Raw genomic sequence first — 20966 nt, forward strand, 5'->3', positions numbered from 1 at the left:
AACAGAACCAGGCTCAGTCAATGAGTCCCACCTGTGAACAGGAAAGTTTTTATTCTTCAGCAGAAAACTGCTGAGAGCTCGTTAATTCAAACAAACAATAAATCTGTCCAATGAGAGCTGAGCTCACGTGTTCCTGGACGTCTCCTCATCTGCAGACCATCCCAGGAAACATTTCCATGATGAACAACTGTCAGCTGACACAACTCAGATCATGTGTCCAAATTAACAGCATCACCCGAGTGCTCCTGTTAGGCTTCCTGTCAACAATCATGAAACACGTTCTCAGCTGGAGGAAGCGCACGAGGAGAAAGTCCACCCTCACCTCTGACCTCCAGCAGACGATAGTCCAGACACGTTAAGTTTATCCTGAGTGTGAGACAGACACTATCTCTACTTTTAAGATTAGGCTCCCTGAGCCTGGTTCTGTTGGAGGTTTCTTCCTGTTAAAAGGGAGTTTTTCCTTCCTGCTGTTGCCAAAGTGCTGCTCATAGGGGGTCATGTGATTGTTGGGGTTTTCTCTTTGGGGTTTACCTTACAATACAAAGTGCCCCGAGGTGACTGTTGTGGGGATTTCAAATCAAATCAAATCACTTTTATTGTCACATCACATGTGCAGGTACATTGGTACAGCACATGTGAGTGAAATTCTTGTGTGCGAGCTTCACAAGCAACAGAGTTGTGCAAAATACAACAATGTAAACTAGAAAAATTTGCATTTCCTGCGAAAATGCTGTGTGGATGCCTTACGCTGAAGATTTCTGCTGAAAAAAGCTGAAAAGGTTGAAAGTCGAAAAAAAAGGGTGCCCTGAGCAGGATTCGAACCTGGCCCTTCTGGTCTCAAGGCAGCTACTGATCTCACTGCTCCAATGTCACTCTCACAAAGAAGAGGTGGAGAGACTGACAATTTTGCTGAAATGAGCAGAAGTTGCTGAGAATTGTGCTGATAAGAGGTGAAAAGGCTAAAAAGTTTACAGAAAAGAGGTGAATCAGCAGAATTTCTGCTGAAAAGAGTTCAATTAGCAGAATTTCTGCTGAAAAGAGGTTTTTGCTGAAAAGAGCTGAAAAGCTGGTATTTGTGCTGAAAAGAGTTCAATGAGCAGAATTCTGCTGAAAAGAGGTTTTTGCTGAAAAAAGCTGAAAAAGCTTGGATTTGTACTGAAAAGTGGTGAAAAAACTGAAAATTCTGCTGAAAAGGGGTGAAAAAGATGAAATTTGTGTTGAAGAGAGTTAAAAAAAAAGTTTTACTGTTAACTGAAATAAATTTTGCCATAAGCGGGATTTGAACCCCGGCCTCCCAGTCTGAGAACGGATTTTTATCTCACTGAGCTAAAACACAGGTCAACCCGGCAAGGAAAATCAGTGAGGCCACTGATAATATGGCAGAAATGGGCAAAAAATATTGCAAAAAAAAATTCAATATCTCAAAAAGTATAGAAGCACCAAAAGATATAGCCGTCATTAGCAGAAATAGCAGAATTTTTTTAAAGTTTGAACGGTATAAATAGCACAAAAACTGTGGGAGTAGTTGCGACTCAAAAAACGTACGGAAGCGACAGGAATAATAACTAGAAAAATTTGCATTTCCTGCGAAAATGCTGTGTGGATGCCTTAAGGGCTGAAGATATTTGCTGAAAAAAGCTGAAAAAGTTGAAAAAAAAAAAGCAAAAAAATGTTGCCCTGAGCAGGATTCGAACCTGGCCCTTCTGGTACGCAAGGCAGGTTCTCATCTCCCTGCGCCAAACTCTTTCTCGCAAAGAAGAGGTGGAGAGACTGACAATTGTGCTGAAATGGTAAATGGTAAATGGCCTGTATTTATATAGCGCTTTACTAGTCCCTAAGGACCCCAAAGCGCTTTACATATCCAGTCATCCACCCATTCACACACACATTCACACACTGGTGATGGCAAATGAGCAGAAGAGGCTGAGAATTGTGCTGATAAGAGGTGAAAAGGCTAAACATTTGGCAGAAAAGAGGTGAATCAGAAGAATTTCTTCTGAAAAGAGGTAAAGAAGCAAAAAGATGAGCTGAAAAGAGGTGTAGAAGCAGAAGTGTTTGCTGAAGATGGCTGAATTGAATGACATAATAATATTAGTGTAATAACATTATAATAACAGCTGATGACATAATAATAATGATGATGATGATGATATACTAATGTTCGTTAGTAATGAGTAATTTTATAATGATGGCTAGCTTTCAGTTAATCTCCTCCCCCCGAGTCTGTATTTTATTTACCTTCCACATCGACACCATGACAGAAATGAATCACAAACCATCCTTGAATAAAGCTTTATTGATCGTGACGATGATGATTGAACACAAGGTTCATTGCCTCTGAGGGAAACGTGTGAATGTAGCTTAAGATCAAAGCACAGATTTAATGTTAGACATCTGAGACGTGTAAGACAAACCCAACAGCCAATCAGAACAAGCCTGAGTGCGCTCATCTGAGTATTGTTCAGACTTGCAGAGTTACACCCACTGCGCATCAGGAAGACATCTGCGCCACCTGCTTTATTTTGGGGGCGGGACTAATGTTCAGAGAGAAAATGTGTTTTGTAAATAAATTCATGAGTTAAACGGGAACACGCTGCTGCTGGACACATACGTGACACACCGAATGTACAGCGTGCTGCTGCTGGGGTCATCGTGTGTGCGTTTCTCAGAGGGGTCAGAGGTCATAGGGGCGGGGCTGTTCTTGCTACCACCATAGCTCGTCACCCCCGCTGCTTCTAGTGCTCGCCCTCTCCCGCCCGTGCAGCCTCATCATCTCCAGCACACTCCGGGCATAGGCGTCCCTCAGGTTCACGCCCGGCCCCGCCTCCCCCACCGAGCCACGGGCCAGCCGCTTCAGCATCTCGCCGTGTCGTATCGCCGCCTCCTTCACCTTCAGGGTGAAGTAGCAGGCAGAGAAGCGGTCGTTGATGATGGCGATGGGGAGCGCCAGGATTAGGATCCCAGACAGGATGCAGAGGAAGGCGAGCACCTTACCCACCGCCGTGTCGGGCCGCACGTCCCCGTAGCCCACCGTGGTCATAGACGTGGTCGCCCACCACCAGGCGGTGGGAACGCTGGTGAAGGTGGTGGCAGGAAGGTCGTGCTCCAGGGCGAAGACTGCGGTCGCGAAGATGGAGATGCCCACACCGAGGAAGAGGAGCAGAAGGCCGACCTCCTCGTAGCACTGCGCGATGGTCATACCGAGAGACTTCAAACCTGGAAGGAAGAGAGACGGAGGTCACAGACGGCGTTTATACACCTCTTACTATTATTGATCCTGTTTTCTCACGACTTCCTCCCCCTAACCCAACAGCTCCCTTCCTGAGCTTGGTTCTGCTGCACGTTTCTTCCTGTTCCAAGCGAGTTTTTCCTTCCCGCTGTCGCCAAAGTCTGATTCTCTGGATTATTGCAGGGCCTACCTCACAATATAAAGATCCTCAAGGCAAGTTGTTATGGTTCTTTGAATATATATGTAATGTGACAATTCATCCATCCATTCGCTCCCGCTTATCCTTTTCAGGGTCGCGGGGGGTGCTGGAGCCTATCCCAGCTGTCATAGGGTGAGAGGCGGGGTACACCCTGGACAGGTCGCCAGTCTGTCACAGTGACAGACAACCATTCACTCCCACATTCACACCTATGGGCAATTTAGATTTTTCAATTCACCTGTCCCCACAAAGAGCATGTCTTTGGACTGTGGGACGAAACTGGAGAACCCGGGGAGAACCCACGCAAACACGGGAAGAATGTGCAAACTCCTCCTATATATATATATATGTATGTATATATACATATATATATATATATATATATATATATATATATATATATATATATATATATATATATATATATATATATATATATATAGGTATAAAAAAAACACCCAGCACGCCCCTGCGGGCGGTTTATCCTTCAAGCTCGGGTCCTCTACCAGAGGCCTGGGAGCTTGAGGGTCCTGCGCAGTATCTTAGCTGTTCCCAGGACTGCGCTCTTCTGGACAGAGATCTCCGATGTTGTTCCTGGGATCTGCTGGAGCCACTCGCCTAGCTTGGGAGTCACCGCACCTAGTGCTCCGATTACCACGGGGACCACCGTTACCTTCACCCTCCACATCCTCTCGAGCTCTTCTCTGAGCCCTTGGTATTTCTCCAGCTTCTCGTGTTCCTTCTTCCTGATATTGCTGTCATTCGGAACCGCTACATCGATCACTACGGCCGTCTTCTTCTGTTTGTCTACCACCACTATGTCCGGTTGGTTAGCCACCACCATTTTGTCCGTCTGTATCTGGAAGTCCCACAGGATCTTAGCTCGGTCATTCTCCACCACCCTTGGGGGCATCTCCCATTTTGACCTCGGGACTTCCAGGTTATACTCGGCACAGATGTTCCTGTACACTATGCCGGCCACTTGGTTATGGCGTTCCATGTATGCCTTGCCTGCTAGCATCTTGCACCCTGCTGTTATGTGCTGGATTGTCTCTGGGGCATCTTTACACAGCCTGCACCTGGGGTCTTGCCTGGTGTGATAGACCCCAGCCTCTATGGATCTTGTGCTCAGAGCTTGTTCTTGTGCTGCCATGATTAGTGCCTCTGTGCTGTCTTTCAGTCCAGCTTTGTCCAGCCACTGGTAGGATTTCTGGATATCAGCCACCTCCTCTATCTGCCGGTGGTACATACCGTGCAGGGGCCTGTCCTTCCATGATGGTTCCTCGTCTCCCTCCTCTTTCTTGGGTTTCTGCTGCCTGAGGTATTCACTGAGCACTCGGTCAGTTGGGGCCATCTTCCCAATGTATTCTTGGATGTTCGTTCGTTCGTGTATATATATATATATATATATATATATATATATATATATATATATATATATATATACACGAACGAACGTGTATATATATTTACGTATACATACCTATATATATATATATATATATATACATATATGTATGGTAAAAAAAATATATATATGTATGTATATATATTTTTACCATATATATGTATATATACACATATATGGTAAAAAAAAATATATATATATATATAAAAAGCTTTCTGGAATGTTCATTTCACAACGTCAGGGTTTGGAGATCCTGGTGATATTGTTGGATCTTCAGTCCTGATCTTTAGTTCCCTCGGTGGTTCCCGATCGTTTTTAGGTCACAGGAGATGAAGCCTCTTCAGGACTCTGGCGTGTGATGTGCTCAGTGAGTGTGTTTGTGCAGCAGACCGTTAGTCACCCTCAGCTGTTATACCTGCAGATTACACTTGTAACCTATTTTTCTCTCAGTTTTACAGCCCGACTTCAGTCTTTGCCTTTTCTCTGTATTATTTATTTCAATAGTTTAAGATGATTAAAGTTCCTCCCTCTGCCTTTTCCTTTTATTATTCATGAGCTGAGTCCAGGGATGATCAGCCTTCCCCAAATCACTCAGATCAAAGCGCTCGTACGTCAGCCTGACACACTCGGGCTCACGTAATCATACTTCCTCGCTCATTCGCCAGGATGAGAATCTATATATATTCTGGTCTTTGTTGTCCTCGGAGAACCTCCCGGCTGTAATCTCACAGCAGCGGCTTCGCTCTGACAGGATTTCCATTTCTTCTTCTCCCCCCGGATCTTTGCATCATGCCTTAAATCCGTCACATGCAGCGCTCTAATAAAACTGCCATTTCAGGCGAGTCTGATCTCACACCTACTTTTACAGGAACTGATTTCACACTCCAACCCTCTGCACATCCTCCTTCACTACATCCATGAACCTCCACCTGCCTGCAGCTCAGACCATCTCAGCCTCTCTGACTCTGAGCCGTCCCTCACGTCCAGCCTGCTCACTGAACACCTGAACACCTTCAGCTCGGCTCCACCCATCACAGCAGGTCTCACCTCCATCCTTTGACCTTCCCTTTTCACGGTGTCCTTCTGTCACACTTGCCTCCACCCGCTCCACCTGCCTGCACTCTCTTCGTCACCTCTCTGTAGACGGTTGAGCCCAGGTATTTAAACTCATCCTCTGCTCCAGCATGTTCACCTGCCTCTCTCTCATTCGCACACATGGATTGTTTCATCTTCTACAACTTTCATTCCTTTTCTCTCCAGGCTCACCTCCACCTCTGCAGAGCAGACCTCCACCTGCTCTAAGCTCTCACTGGAGATCATAAAGACTCCTGCCTGACATCATCTGCAAACAGGAAGGGCCTCAGAGCAGATCCCTGATGTACTCCCACCTCCACCTTTATCCCAGCTGTCACTCATACGCACCCTCACCACTGTCTCATAAACAGTGCAAATGAAGGCTTTCAGGTGCTGATGTGGTATTTTGTGCTAAAACCTAAAGATAACTAGTGCTGCTGCGATGCACATGCAGAGCAGGAAAGCCTTTAAAGTAACTCATTAACAATTATCATTGACCGGCTGGAATACATCCAACACGTTTCATTTCTCCTTTGTTAAGATATTTGAGTTTAAAGAAAAGACAGAGCAGCTGGAAATGTGATAAGAGTCAGTGAGACTGATCCTTTCTTAGAGTATTTGAATCTGAAAGGTGTCTGAAGAAAACCCAGCAATCATATGACCCCGATTGAGCAGCACTTTGGCGACAGTGGGAAGGAAAAACTCCCTTTTAACAGGAAGAAACCTCCAGCAGAACCAGGCTCAGGGAGGGGCGGGGCCATCTGCTGTGATTGGTTGGGGTGAGAGAAGGAAGACAGGATAAAGACATGCTGTGGAAGAGAGACAGAGGTTAATAACAGATATGAGGAGTTTTTACCTGTCAAGTGCCGGCCCAGCTTCAGCATGCGGAGCGACCTCAGGAGGCGGAGCACCTGCACCACACGGCCCATGTTCTCCAGCTCAGTGGATCCTCCGTGGAGGTTCTCCACCGCCAGTGTCACGTAGAACGGGAGGATGGCGAGCAGATCGATCACGTTGGGAATGCTGCGACTGAATCGGCACTTGTCCCTAACGCAGAGGAACCGAAGCACCAGCTCGATCGTGAACCACACGACACACACGTATTCCAGGGCGTCGAAGAGCAGCGGAGCGCCGATGCCGAGGCCGCCCACTCCAAAGTCCTCACCTAAGTCCAGCGAGATGAGCACCATGTTGATGACCGACAACACCACGAAGAACATCGAGAGCGAGCCAAAGGTCCGAGCAGCGCGCGATGACTCGGGTTTCTCAAGGACGTCCCAGAGGCGGCGGCGAGTGCCTGGGCAGGCGACGCCCGCAAAGTCCTCATCCCCATCGTCGGCATCGAGCTCCCGTTGTACCTCGAGGCTTTCCTTCTGCTCCTTGCGGCGGTAGTAGCGCTCACGGCAGCAGGGGTTGATGCAGAGCTCGTCGATGCCCCAGTACTCGATCTCCTGCAGGAAGGAGATCTCACACAGCTCCTCCATGACGTGCAGGTGACCCGTCTGGTAGTAGTTCATCACGTACCTGTGGACAAACACAAAGACACAGGTGAGCTCAGTCTGCACGACTCTGACTGAAGAAACAGTCCAAACAAACATCCAGAGTCTGGATCAGAGCAGTTCAGGGTGACGGTCCAAGCAGAGACCTGCCAGGCTTCAGTGCTGTTCTCCTGCATCCTTCTAAAGTCCAGCAGGGGGCAACTCCTCTGAAGCCTGATTGGACAGAAGTCTACGAGGAGGTGATCCCCCTGCTTAGCCGATCTCTGGGCTCAGTGACGTCCGTCCTTGTGGCTTGAAAGAGCCTTGGCGTCCTTCATCTGAGATAAACCAAAGTCCTCTAATCGTCACCTGTTCATGGAGCCAAAATAAATTTTATAAGGTGAACACGACCACCGCCATGTCTCTTATGTTAGTGAAATCTCACCATATTGGCGTGATGAACGAAAGGTGGATTAAACTAAAAACCAGGACAGAGTCATGTGGTAGCGACCGCAGAAGTAGACAGGAAATCCCGCTAAAGGGACTTCAGTCAGACTGAGACCAGAAACCCATCAGGACGGAAGGACTGAGCTCAGAGATCAGCTGAGCAGGAGGAACACCTCGTCAGAGACTTCTGTCCAATCAGAGGAGTCGCCCCCTGCTGGATATCACAGTATATGTTCATAAACCTTCAAATTTATTTGGTTTAAATTAGAGATGGACTGATCCGATATTACCTATCAGTATCGGTCCGATACTGACCTAAATTACTGGATCGGATAACGGAGAGAAATAAAAAATGTAATTCGATCCATTAAATATCAGAAAAGCACCTCACAAAACTTGCAATACAGCGTAACTCAGCTCATAACCGTAGCACGTGGGAGCAGTGTGGTCACGTGATCGAGCGGCTTTGTGTATTTGTAGCCTCGCTACCAAACCAGCATTTCATCCCCGAGAGAAGTAAGTTCATCTCTGAATGTTTGTAAAGCATTCCAGCGTTAAGCTTAACAACTGATATATATGGAGCGACTGCCTCCCCCTCCCTCTCCTGTTGCTGCTTCAATCATGATCAATGATCAGCTGATCATCTCTCTCGTTTGTTTTTGGCCCACTTTGCAGCAGAAAGAGGAAACCAGCGGCTGAACAACAGCAGCACGTTTAAGCTTGATCAGCTGTTGTTAGAATTTATTTAATATTACTTTCTACACCAGGATCCTTTTCTACGCAGCTGACGCTGGTAACTGTGCAGGGGCGGATCTAGCAAAGTTTAGCCAGGGGGGCTGATAGGGCATGAACAGGGAAAAGGGGGCACAAAGACATACTTTTCTTTCTTATTCTCATTTAAAATGTCGAGCTTTTAATAAATAATTATCTGACACCCAAAGTTTTAATCTGATGTAAAATGTATAGAAGTCCATTACTGTATATAGTAACTATTAAGTCTAATATACCCTAGTAAGCTGTAGTACTTTTTCCTTTGGGAACCATCTGTGCAGTCTGCAGTTCTGTTGAAGAAAGATGTTGAATCTATTTAATTATTCTTGAAAAAGAATTGATTTCTGTGCATTTTTTTCCACCCTGCATCAAATTAAAGTTGATTACATCGATTAAGCATCATGAGGTGGAGGGTGGGAGGTTCCCTATTTTTTTTTTTTTTTGCTGGGAGTTTGCAGCCCTATTAGTTAGGTTGCTTAATATTTCTGCTAAGTACTCTTTAAAATACCAGAACAGGGAGGATGGTGTAGGTTTAAGTTTATTAGATTGATCAGTTTTGCTGAACTGTGAAATATTTTGGGTGCAGTGTATTTTTTGCATACAGTATAACAGAATAGCTTTAGTGTTTTGTTTATTTAAACTTGAGTATGAACTTATACAAAATGCAGTAAGATATTAAAAAAACAGTTTTATTGATTAAAAACACTATATCGGATTCATATCGGTATCAGCCGATATCCAAATTTATGATATCGGTATCGGACATAAAAAAGTGGTATCGTGCCATCTCTACTTTAAATCAGATGTCATGAAACAAGAAGAAGAAAAGACAGAAGGAAACTTTATTTTCCCGTGTTCAGAGCCCGTCACCGTCTGAGCGCGCCCGATCAAGGCACGATGCTTGCCGTCAGCGTGCCGGACGTGACCCTGCTATTTTACTGCAGAAAACTGAGCCGACTGAGCATGCTCACTCTTCACTTCTTCACCCTTACTAATCTGAACAGAGGTCACCTGAACATAGACCGCCAGGTGTGAAGTGAAGCTTCCTCTGAGCGATGGCAAAGATAAAAGGGAAGAAATGCGATCGAATTTTAAATCAGATGTCATAAAAATATAAAAACAGACAACAACACCTAAAAATCTGCCTGTGTGTTGATGGTGTTGTCATGGTAATCTGAAATCCCGGCCACATGATGAAAACAAAAACGCTGAACTCAAACCAACTCTGGAAGCTAAAAAACCCTCAAATAATTTATTTAAATAAAAACTAATAAAAAATAGAAACCTATAAAGTCTGCAGCTCTGAGTGCTCTTACATTTAGTTTTTAATTTTACGAGTCATCAGCGCCGTGTCTACAGCAGCTACAGGCAGGCCAGCACAAGCACATTAACTTTAAACTTTAACTTTAAACTCGTTGTCTCTGCAAGGAGAAAGAGCGCCACCTACTGGAAAGCCTGGGAGTTCCTGTCAAAGAAGAATTCGTTCTCCAGGAAGTCGGCATCGTCGCAGAGCTCCAGCGCCGAGTCTCGGCTGCAGCAGGCCAGTTTCCCCAGCCGGGTCTCCGGGTAGGACGCCAGCAGATCCTGCGACAGCATGTAGCGACTCCCGCCAACGTTGATGATGAAGAAGTTGAGTGTGTCGCTGACGCAGGACGCCGTCCGCTCGCTGAGGAAAACGCTTGACTCCAAAGAGACCAGGGAGGCGGTGTCGCCACACACCTCCGACCCCAGACCAGCCATCGAACTGGAGAAGACGCTCATGGTGGAGGAGGAGCTGGAGGAGCACAGGGGTGAGAAGACAGCATTTGGCCAACAGGGGGCACACTGACATGCATACAGCGGCCTGGTTGTTGTTTACGCTTAAATCCTCAACAACACTGCTGACTGGTGGAATCGGCTCCTGTCAGGAAGCATTGACGTGTTTATGAGTAGAAACTGCTGAATAAACATGAGCGACTTTAATCCTGCTGCTGGAGCATCGAGAGAGGATGTGATTGTTAAAGAAAGCAGCGAGTCAGTCCCCAAAAACCTTTCTCTGTACCCGTAAACACCCGATTACTCTTTTGTTACTAAGAACGGAGAGCAGGAGCTGGAAGAAAGGAACGAGACGTGTCGCTGTATGCAGATGAGACTCTGTTATGTGTTGAGGGGAGGATGCTAAGTACGTGCGCCGGCAGCATGGACGAATCAGAGAGAAGAGAATCAGGCTGAAAGCATGAAGCAGATCTGCGCTGTATGGAAATATCGCAGCGAGCAGTCCTAAGTAATCTGATGAATCTCTTCCTGTCACCATTCATTCCTTTTTCTGTGGTGTCTCTGTCCAAATTTGTCATTCTTACTCTGAATGTTCCACGAGGAGAGAGCGAGGTGCTGTCCACCACCTGAAAGCGCTGCTGGGTGTGGTTGGCTCAGACGTGTGAATCACTAATGAAGCGTCCCAGTGGACTCTCTGATGTGTGGACGTAAACTCACTTCCTATTTGACAGTATTGGCTGTGAAGCCTGAGAACAGCAGGGGGTCGAGTGTCGACACATTTTAACAACAAATGTATAGATAACCCCCCCCCCTCCTAAAATGGTTTGTTCCAGCTCTCCCCTGCTCTGGCTCCAGCACCGTTGCTGCCAGAGCGATGGTGGCTGAGACGCAGCGGAGCGGAGGTGTTAGTGCCTGCCTCAACCCTTAGATGCACATGTGGGGTCAAAAATGACCCCACAGGTTGTTTTTCTTCGAAATCTTTAAAATGCAAAGTTGTAATATATTCATATTCCAGGTATTGCTCATAAAATATGTGTGTAACATGAGGCCATTTGCATTTTTTTTTCATTAATTTATAAAAAATGCAGTTTTTGTATCACTACCCCACTCTTCCACAAGTGGGGTCAGAAATGACCCCAAGCAGTTCCTCTGGAATCTTCTATGAAACTTTCATTCCTAGCATCTCTGACTGACCCACTTACACTTCTGATGGATCAAGAATTAATTTTTACACAGTAACATACATGATTTATAGTCAGGGCTGCTCATAAGTGGTCTGCAGGTGCACATTCGCTGTCAAAATAAAAGTATTCAGAGAATACGCGCTTCTTTTGCGGTGGAGGAACACCAAAGTAATTGCTTACGGAGCTTGCTTCTTCGACATCTTTAAGAGTTCTGAACAAATGTCTGTCCTCCTCCAGAACATCTAATGTACGCAAACGAGCATCCCAACTTCTTATCTGGTGCGTGTCTTTTATTTTGACAGCGAATGTGCACCTGTGGACCATTTATGTGCAGCCCTGTTTATAGTTTCCTGTGCATTTCAAACATTGTCCTTTCTGATGTTTTTTTTTAATATCTAAAGTAACACGGCCGCTATGAGGCCAGCTAGGATCCCTGTGGCCCTACAAATGATCCAGGACGGATGGGATGAAGAGCCCGTCAGAGGCATTGACTCAGAATCTGACATCTAAGATATAGAGGACCCAGAGTATTGTCCCCCCCCCCCTTCCCCACTGAACAAGCCAGTCAGACACAGAATGAGCCCCTCTTACTGCTCTAGCCACAATATTCTGAATTAGTCAGCCAGGGCTTGCACCTGGGTCTACTACTGTCTCCCCAGTAAATGCATGGAAGATGTTCATGTCTGATAATATAATAGAAGAGGTGCTGACATGCACAAACATGGAGGCACGAAGAGTCGCCACAGACAGGGGAAAAGAGTGGAAAAATGTAATCAAACATAAGCTCCTGGCCTTCATTTGATTGACCATCCTTGCAGGAAGTGAGACGAACTGGGATGTACCAGTCGGTGTGCTTTTTGGGAGTCCTCTGCATAACCCATTGTACAAGGCCACTATGTCAATTCAAAGATTTAAAGATATTCGCCCGTCTTGCACTTTGATGACAAGAGGACCAGAGCCTACCGACTGAAAACAAACCACGTGGCAGCTTTCAGCTACATATGGGGCCTGTTCCTGGTCAACTGCAGGCAGAAATTCATCCTCAGTGACTGTGTTACAGTGGATGAACAACTTGTGCCTTTCAGAGGGAAGACCGAGCTCCTGCAGTATATGCAGAGCAAGCATACAAAAGTGATACAAGTGATACAAAAACTGCAATTTCTTAAAATTAATGAAAAAATAAATAAAAATGCAAAGTGCCTCATGTCACAAACATGTTTTATGAGGAACACCTCAAATATGAAAATATTACAACTCTTTGTTTTAAAGATTTGGAAGAATAACAACTGCGTTTATAGCAAAATGCATTGTTTCTATTTGGGGTCATTTTTGACCCCACTCGTGGAAGAGTGTAGGTACTGGTAGGATGTCTGTGAAGGTTCTCAGTCATCCAGGTCATCGTGGTCAAAGGAGCTTGCAAAGAAAAGCGTCTGGACTTCTTTAAGTTGCTTGAAGACGTTTCACCTCTCATCCGAGAAGCTTCTTCAGTTCTAAGGTCAAATGGTGGAGAGTCCCAGATATAAACCTAGTGGGAGTGACCCCCCACAGAGGTAGAGTACTGGTAGGTTGTGCATCCAAGGGTTAAAACAGGACATATTAGCTGCATTTAACCTTCAGTTGCTCTTTATATAGTTGGTAGGAGTCAGAACATGTTTCTTTTTAGCTGAAAAACAGGTAACCTGCAGTGTTGGAAACATGTTTTCTTACAATGTTTGCTGCCCTACAATCCGACCTGCTCTGTAGTAAAATCAGCGACATTTGACCGTCCTGTTGCTCCCATTGAAATGTATACAGCCTGTTTAAAACCTAAAACTTAAAATTGTCTGCAGCCTGCTGTTGTTACCACTGTCCTGTTTGAAATGGGTACTAACTGACTGGATGCCCATTAACCTTATAACTCCTGTTGTGTGTGTGTGTGTGTGTGTGTGTGTGTGTGTGTGTGTGTGTGTGTGTGTGTGTGTGTGTGTGTGTGTGTGTGTGTGTGTGTTTTGGGGCCACCCTGGGGCGCACACATGTCAGTGCGCCCCAGGGTGGCTGTGGCGACAATGTAGCTTGCCAGCATCAGTGTATGAATGTGTGGATGACTACTAAAGCGCTATACAAATACAGGCCATTTACCATTGTTTTTGTACAGACAGCCAGGTTCATAATGGATATAAGGAAGTTTTTTTTTCAAAAAAAAGAGCCACATTCAGGTAAAAGTGTAAAATCAAATGATCCCTCAATCAAGAATAATGTTGGATCTGTTTCAATATTTATATCTTTTATTAGATGTTCGTGTGGTTTGGTTATTTTCCTTTTGGTTGAAACTAAACTGAGAGAGGAGTATTTTTAGTATTTTTTCATATTAATGTAATTTTTCATCTAGTTGAATCTATTTGTGTTCGATTGTCAGTCCAAAGAGGGAGAGAGGAAAGAGGGAACGTGAGGAGAAAGTACAAGGTCAGGAAGAACCAGGTAAGCAAACAGACAGGGAGCAGTGACAGGCAGAAACTGTGAAACTGACAAAGAGAAAAACCTGATTTTACTCACAGTCTGGAAGTTGTGTCCTCCCTGTATTAAAGCTGCTAAACAGAATCTGCTAAACAAACTGGGCTGAAACACTTTGAGCCTCTTTAACAACATTCCAACATAACATTATCATTGATCGGGGAGATTGAAATTCATGATATATTTTTATGTGGTTCAGCCACAGCTCTGCTAAAACCTCAGCCAGTAACAGGTCGGCCAACTTTTGGACCGTCCAGTTGTCTGCATGACTGCTGCAGTACGTGCATCACATGTGTTCACTATCAGAAAGAGCCAAACAGCCCTGGTGGAGTGAGCAGCTGTAAAGAGAAGCAGGTGCTCTGTTTCTAAAAGTGTTTTAAGCTTGTTTCAAAGATTCTGTACAGCAGCTTTAAATGTTTTCCAAAAGCACACAGACACTTATCAGTGTTTCTCACACTTGTTACAGTGTGGACCACCTGATAAAAGGTCAAGCTGTCCCAAGCACCACTATGAAAGCATGAAAGTCATAAATCTTACAACACAAAATTAGTCTTATTAAATTAGTAAAATTAGTATCTGCAGTAAAGATTTTTATTTGTAATAATTTATTCTGTTTTGGGAGTGTTTTTTATGTATCTGTATTATATTATACACACACATTAAAAGTGAATCTCTGTCCAAAAAACGCAGTCAGTTTACTTTTTACTATGAGCATCATTCATTATTCTCCCCCAGTAATTCAGGTTAGCATATATATTTTTCTATTCCAATCCATTCTTCTTTAGCAGCATTTAAATAACCTTTATCAGATTTGATGGTTTTGTTACAGACTTTTCAAAAAAGTGTTTTGCTTTTCTTTCACAGATGTGGGATTAAATTGTGTTCAAATGTACAAAACAGTGATGTCATGTTTTGTGACGAGGACCCAGGCACAGAGAGACTTGATGAATTTAAGAATCTTATGATTTATCTTGCCTGGCTGGGCAGCTCTCACCCCCAAAGCTCTAATGCTTGAATCGCCCCTGACCTGTTTACAGGAAGACGATGACGGTGATGATGAAGATGATCAAACCAGCAGCAGAACATGAAACATTTCCCTCCGGGACTTGAGGAGAACACAAACACACCTCAGTTTACACCCCCCACCCCCACCCCCCAGGTTAAAGTGACAGTTTGGGTCTTTTATTAAAAGCTTAAAATCTTCGTTTAAGCAAAGAGTCGATGACTCCGTTTGGAGAGAGTCTTTGCATCAGCTGCAGATTACAGACGTGTCCTAAAACACATGCACAGAAATGACAGGTCACAGTTTTCAGACCACCTGAGAGCTGCTTCAGTGAAAACACCTCAGCTGACGGACTCACCTGCTCCAAATGAAGAGGCGATAGCTCCACGTCCTCACATGCTGACAGCAGAGAGAAAGTCCAGCTGGTGTCAGAGACGAGGAGGTGTTCAGAGAGGAGGTCTGTAGCAGGAGGACCTGGCGCTCCCTCCAGCTCTCTGCTCTCTCTGATTCGCGGTGTGCTTTTAAAACTGAGGCTGTAGGTATGGAGGCCGCTTAGTGACACACTGCAGTATGAGGTGGCAAACAAGCAGCACCCTGAGAGCAGCAGTGCAGACGTGTGAGCGTGCATGAAGATGAATAAAGCAAGTACTGATATTCCAGTCATGACTGATATCACATCTTCAGCATCAGTGTTAAAGTGATGTTGGTCATCACAGCTGTGAGTATCAGGACTGAGTATCATGGCTGAGTATCATGGCTGAGTATCAGGACTGAGTATCATGGCTGAGTATCAGGACTGAGTATCATGGCTGAGTATCATGGCTGAGTATCAGGACTGAGTATTAGGACTGAGTATCATGGCTGAGTATCAGGACTGAGTATCAGGACTGAGTATCATGGTTGAATATCAGGACTGAGTATCATGGCTGAATATCATGGCTGAGTATCAGGACTGAATATCAGGACTGAGTATCAGTCCTGAGTATCGTGGCTGAGTATCAGGACTGAGTATCAGGACGGAGTATCATGGCTGAATATCAGGACTGAGTATCATGGCTGAATATCATGGCTGAGTATCATGGCTGAGTATCAGGACTGAGTATCGTGGCTGAGTATCAGGACTGAGTATCAGGACTGAGTATCGTGGCTGAGTATCATGGCTGAGTATCAGGACTGAGTATCAGGACTGAGTATCATGGCTGAGTATCATGGCTTACTATCAGGACTGAGTATCAGGACTGAGTATCGTGGCTGAGTATCATGGCTGAGTATCAGGACTGAGTATCGTGGCTGAGTATCAGGACTGAGTATCATGGCTGAGTATCATGACTGAGTATCAGGACTGAGTATCATGGCTGAGTATCATGGATGAGTATCAGGACTGAGTATCATGGCTGAGTATCTGGACTGAGTATCAGGACTGAGTATCATGGCTGAGTATCAGGACTGAGTATCATGGATGAGTATCATGGCTGAGTATCAGGACTGAGTATCGTGGCTGAGTATCAGGACTGAGTATCATGGCTGAGTATCATGGCTGAGTATCAGGACTGAGTATCAGGACTGAGTATCATGGATGAGTATCATGGCTGAGTATCATGGCTGAGTATCAGGACTGAGTATCATGGATGAGTATCATGGCTGAGTATCAGGACTGAGTATCGTGGCTGAGTATCAGGACTGAGTATCATGGCTGAGTATCATGGCTGAGTATCAGGACTGAGTATCATGGATGAGTATCAGGACTGAGTATCATGGATGAGTATCATGGCTGAGTATCAGGACTGAGTATCAGGACTGAGTATCATGGCTGAGTATCATGGCTGAGTATCAGGACTGAGTATCATGGCTGAGTATCATGGCTGAATATCAGGACTGAGTATCATGGCTGAATATCGTGGCTGAGTATCAGGACTGAGTATCGTGGCTCAATATCAGGACTGAGTATCATGGCTGAATATCATGGCTGAGTATCATGACTGAGTATCAGGACTGAGTATCATGGCTGAGTATCAGGACTGAGTATCAGGACTGAGTATCATGGATGAGTATCAGGACTGAGTATCATGGCTGAATATCATGGCTGAGTATCAGGACTGAGTATCGTGGCTGAGTATCATGGCTGAGTATCAGGACTGAGTATCGTGGCTGAGTATCAGGACTGAGTATCAGGATTGAGTATCATGGCTGAGTATCATGGCTGAGTATCAGGACTGAGTATCAGGACTGAGTATCATGGCTGAGTATCATGGCTGAGTATCAGGACTGAGTATCAGGACTGAGTATCATGGCTGAGTATCAGGACTGAGTATCATGGCTGAGTATCGTGGCTGAGTATCATGGCTGAGTATCAGGACTGAGTATCGTGGCTGAGTATCAGGACTAAGTATCAGGATTGAGTATCATGGCTGAGTATCATGGCTGAGTATCAGGACTGAGTATCATGGATGAGTATCATGGCTGAGTATCAGGACTGAGTATCAGGACTGAGTATCGTGGCTGAGTATCAGGACTGAGTATCAGGACTGAGTATCATGGCTGAGTATCAGGACTGAGTATCATGGCTGAGTATCGTGGCTGAGTATCATGGCTGAGTATCAGGACTGAGTATCGTGGCTGAGTATAAGGACTGAGTATCAGGATAGAGTATCATGCCTGAATATCATGGCTGAGTATCATGGCTGAGTATCAGGACTGAGTATCGTGGCTGAGTATCATGGCTGAGTATCAGGACTGAGTATCGTCGCTGAGTATCAGGACTGAGTATCAGGATTGAGTATCATGGCTGAGTATCATGGCTGAGTATCAGGACTGAGTATCAGGACTGAGTATCGTCGCTGAGTATCAGGACTGAGTATCAGGATTGAGTATCATGGCTGAGTATCATGGCTGAGTATCAGGACTGAGTATCATGGATGAGTATCATGGCTGAGTATCAGGACTGAGTATCAGGACTGAGTATCGTGGCTGAGTATCAGGACTGAGTATCAGGACTGAGTATCATGGCTGAGTATCAGGACTGAGTATCATGGCTGAGTATCGTGGCTGAGTATCATGGCTGAGTATCAGGACTGAGTATCGTGGCTGAGTATAAGGACTGAGTATCAGGATAGAGTATCATGCCTGAATATCATGGCTGAGTATCATGGCTGAGTATCAGGACTGAGTATCGTGGCTGAGTATCATGGCTGAGTATCAGGACTGAGTATCGTCGCTGAGTATCAGGACTGAGTATCAGGATTGAGTATCATGGCTGAGTATCATGGCTGAGTATCAGGACTGAGTATCAGGACTGAGTATCGTCGCTGAGTATCAGGACTGAGTATCAGGATTGAGTATCATGGCTGAGTATCATGGCTGAGTATCAGGACTGAGTATCAGGACTGAGTATCATGGAAACATGAAGAAAACAAATGATCTGTGCAGATTACAGCTGTTGTTTCAGGACAAACTGTGAGGTCGTACTTCAGGATGGTTAAAGGAAGAACGTGATTTGTGTTTCAGCTCAAAGACGCAGGATGGTGATCAGCGTGAGAACGCTGCACAGACACTGCAGAAGCTGCTCACACAGGAAATCGTGGAACAGTGGATTTGAACAGCTGTGAGGTCATCGAGGGCCTGGAGCAGTAAGAGGACGGGTGTTGTATCGCAGGACGGCTGATCGGTTTGTTGCACTGACTCATTATTATGTTTTTCTTAATTTGGCCCTGAAACTCTTTGTTGTTTATAGACTAGATTCGCGCATTCAGCTCATATATTCAGTGTTAAAATAATTATTATAGGTAAAAACAGTCTACCTCGAACACGAAGCATAAAGAATGTGTACTCACCGTTTCAGGTGTAAAACACTCGGCTGGGCTCACACGCGTTTGCTGGCTTTATAAGTCAAAGTGGCATTTACATAAAGTTTTATTTCTTAATCATTCTCGGTGTGCTTCACTCTGACACCACGAGGCTTCCGTCAGTAACAAATCTGCCTGCAGTGTAATCTGATTACTTCATTCCCTGCAGGCAGAATTCATGTTTTTCACAGTTTTGCTTTGAATTCTGATTGGACAGTTGACTCTGCCCACTGTGTGGGGTGAAGAGGAAAAGGCGGAGCAGCAACCACCCTGTTCCCGTCCACAGAGATGAAGACAAACATCCAAAGTGTGAAACTTGATAATAACGAGAGCGAGCTGGTGTGCAGCCATACGCGGCATTAATCACCCTCCATACAGGACGCCCCTCTCTCTGAGATGCTGCTGCTGTTGCTAGGCAACAGTGCGACTGAGCCCGAGAATAAAAATGTGCTCCACTTTTGTGAGCCTCACAGACGCTGCTGCCACAGCGCCACCATGTGTCCGGCCTGGAAATGACCTGCATAGCAAATTCAAAAGTGTTAAATATGTTGGTGTTCGTACTTTAATTTGACAGTTACAGTCTTTAGACGTAAGTCTGAGGTGTAAAATAATACTGTTAAAATCGAGTGTTTCTATATCAAATCTGGAGGCGTTACAATGGAAGCGTGAACTCTTGACCTCTGAACTCTGAACTCCTAAAGGGGCTATGACACTAATAGTAAATGCACAGACTCCGGCCCCAGCACGAAAGTGAAGCCGTTTCAGAACATTTTGCTCTACAGATTTCTGAGTTGTCTGCCATGCTTGGTAAGTCATTTTTTTCTGAGATTGTTTTAATTATTATTACTTTCTTTTACTTTTGTGACTTTTTTTGAGTTGAGACAAAGCGGCGTGAAAGGCATTAGCCTCGCTGCTCGGTGAAATCTGTTGTTTGCAGCCAAACACTATAGCCTTGGAAAACAGCTTGTATATGAATATTCAGTCAGGTTTTGGCTCAATTACACCTAAAACAATGTTTAGATTGTTGACATAATGATGCTACGTGAAGCCTGAAAACCACCAAACCGACGTAGCAAACAGCAGAAGCGCTGACTGTGGGTCGACATCCCTGCAGAGTTTTGTGCACACGGTTTAGGTCAAAATGAAACAGACTGTTTTAAATGTAGTTCGGCATTAACTGTTGTCTGTGTTCTTCGGTTGTTTGAGAGAGCACCATGTTAACAAACCTGTTCTGATATTGGCTTTAAATATGGGCAATGGATTCGTATCTGGAACTGTCTTTTGGGAAAATACAAACCACGTGTTACTCAGAAATTATTCTTTTTTTTTTTGTACTGTGCTGCAATTAATTAGTACACAATTAACTTTTATTGACTCTGCACACAGGATATGCTTGGGAAGGTGGGATATGGGGGGAGTTGGAGCTCCACAAAGTGATGAAGGGAGGACGTTCATATTGTACTGAAGAAAAGAGTAATGAGCGTGCTGTTTGCACTGCCAGCTCACATATGTCCCTTTGATAAACAATATTCTAATGAAAGTCAGAGCATGTACACTGGTGCACAGTTCAAAACAAAGGTTATTCAGAAAAACATGGCCTCTTTTTAATAAACGTTTGTTTCCAAAGGAATTTGTAAAATTTCAGAAGTTTTACAATGAATTGGAAGATAACTCCGATGTAGTTAAAATAAAACACTCTGTGAGAGTTAATATATAAACTCTTAACACCTAGTTAGCATTAACAAGTGTTAAATCCCAAATCTGTCTGGAGTTGATCATTTAACACTAAATCAGAGTTAAAAACTCTCCAAAAAGAGTTAAATTAACGCTCATGGTGTGGACCCATATAGACGCTTTAATGTTGAAATCAAATCTGTCAGTGTTAACTTGGACATGCTGGGTTTGCTGTGTGCTGATGGTTTCATGTCATGAAGCTGCAGACTGAGCGTGCTCACAGTCACGGTTTTAATTTGAAACTCTTCGCATACATTTCCTGTCAGCACTGACAGACGGTGGCGCTGCAGAGCCCTCGTCTTTCTGGGCCATAAAAAGTTCCAGTTCGTAATTTGTGCTGCTGTGAGGAAAA

General features: G+C 44.7%; 1 protein-coding gene across 1 annotated transcript; it reads right to left on the reverse strand.

Annotated features, from left to right (window-relative positions):
* Positions 1 to 2282: 2282 nt before the first annotated feature.
* kcnv1 (potassium voltage-gated channel modifier subfamily V member 1) lies at positions 2283 to 15522 on the reverse strand. The gene is made up of 4 exons (XM_085424061.1): positions 15397 to 15522; positions 10054 to 10380; positions 6767 to 7434; positions 2283 to 3216 (listed from the first exon to the last, which is right to left on the reverse strand). Exons 2-4 carry the CDS (start codon positions 10365 to 10367, stop codon positions 2705 to 2707), a joined length of 1494 nt encoding a protein of 497 aa, XP_085280187.1. The 5' UTR covers positions 10368 to 10380; positions 15397 to 15522; the 3' UTR covers positions 2283 to 2704.
* Between the last annotated feature and the right edge of the window lie 5444 nt (positions 15523 to 20966).

Source organism: Rhamphochromis longiceps, linkage group LG11 (genome assembly GCF_057381845.1).
Source record: "Rhamphochromis longiceps isolate RC_006_pf linkage group LG11, R_longiceps_female_GT1.1, whole genome shotgun sequence".
Taxonomy (NCBI): Eukaryota; Metazoa; Chordata; class Actinopteri; order Cichliformes; family Cichlidae; genus Rhamphochromis; species Rhamphochromis longiceps.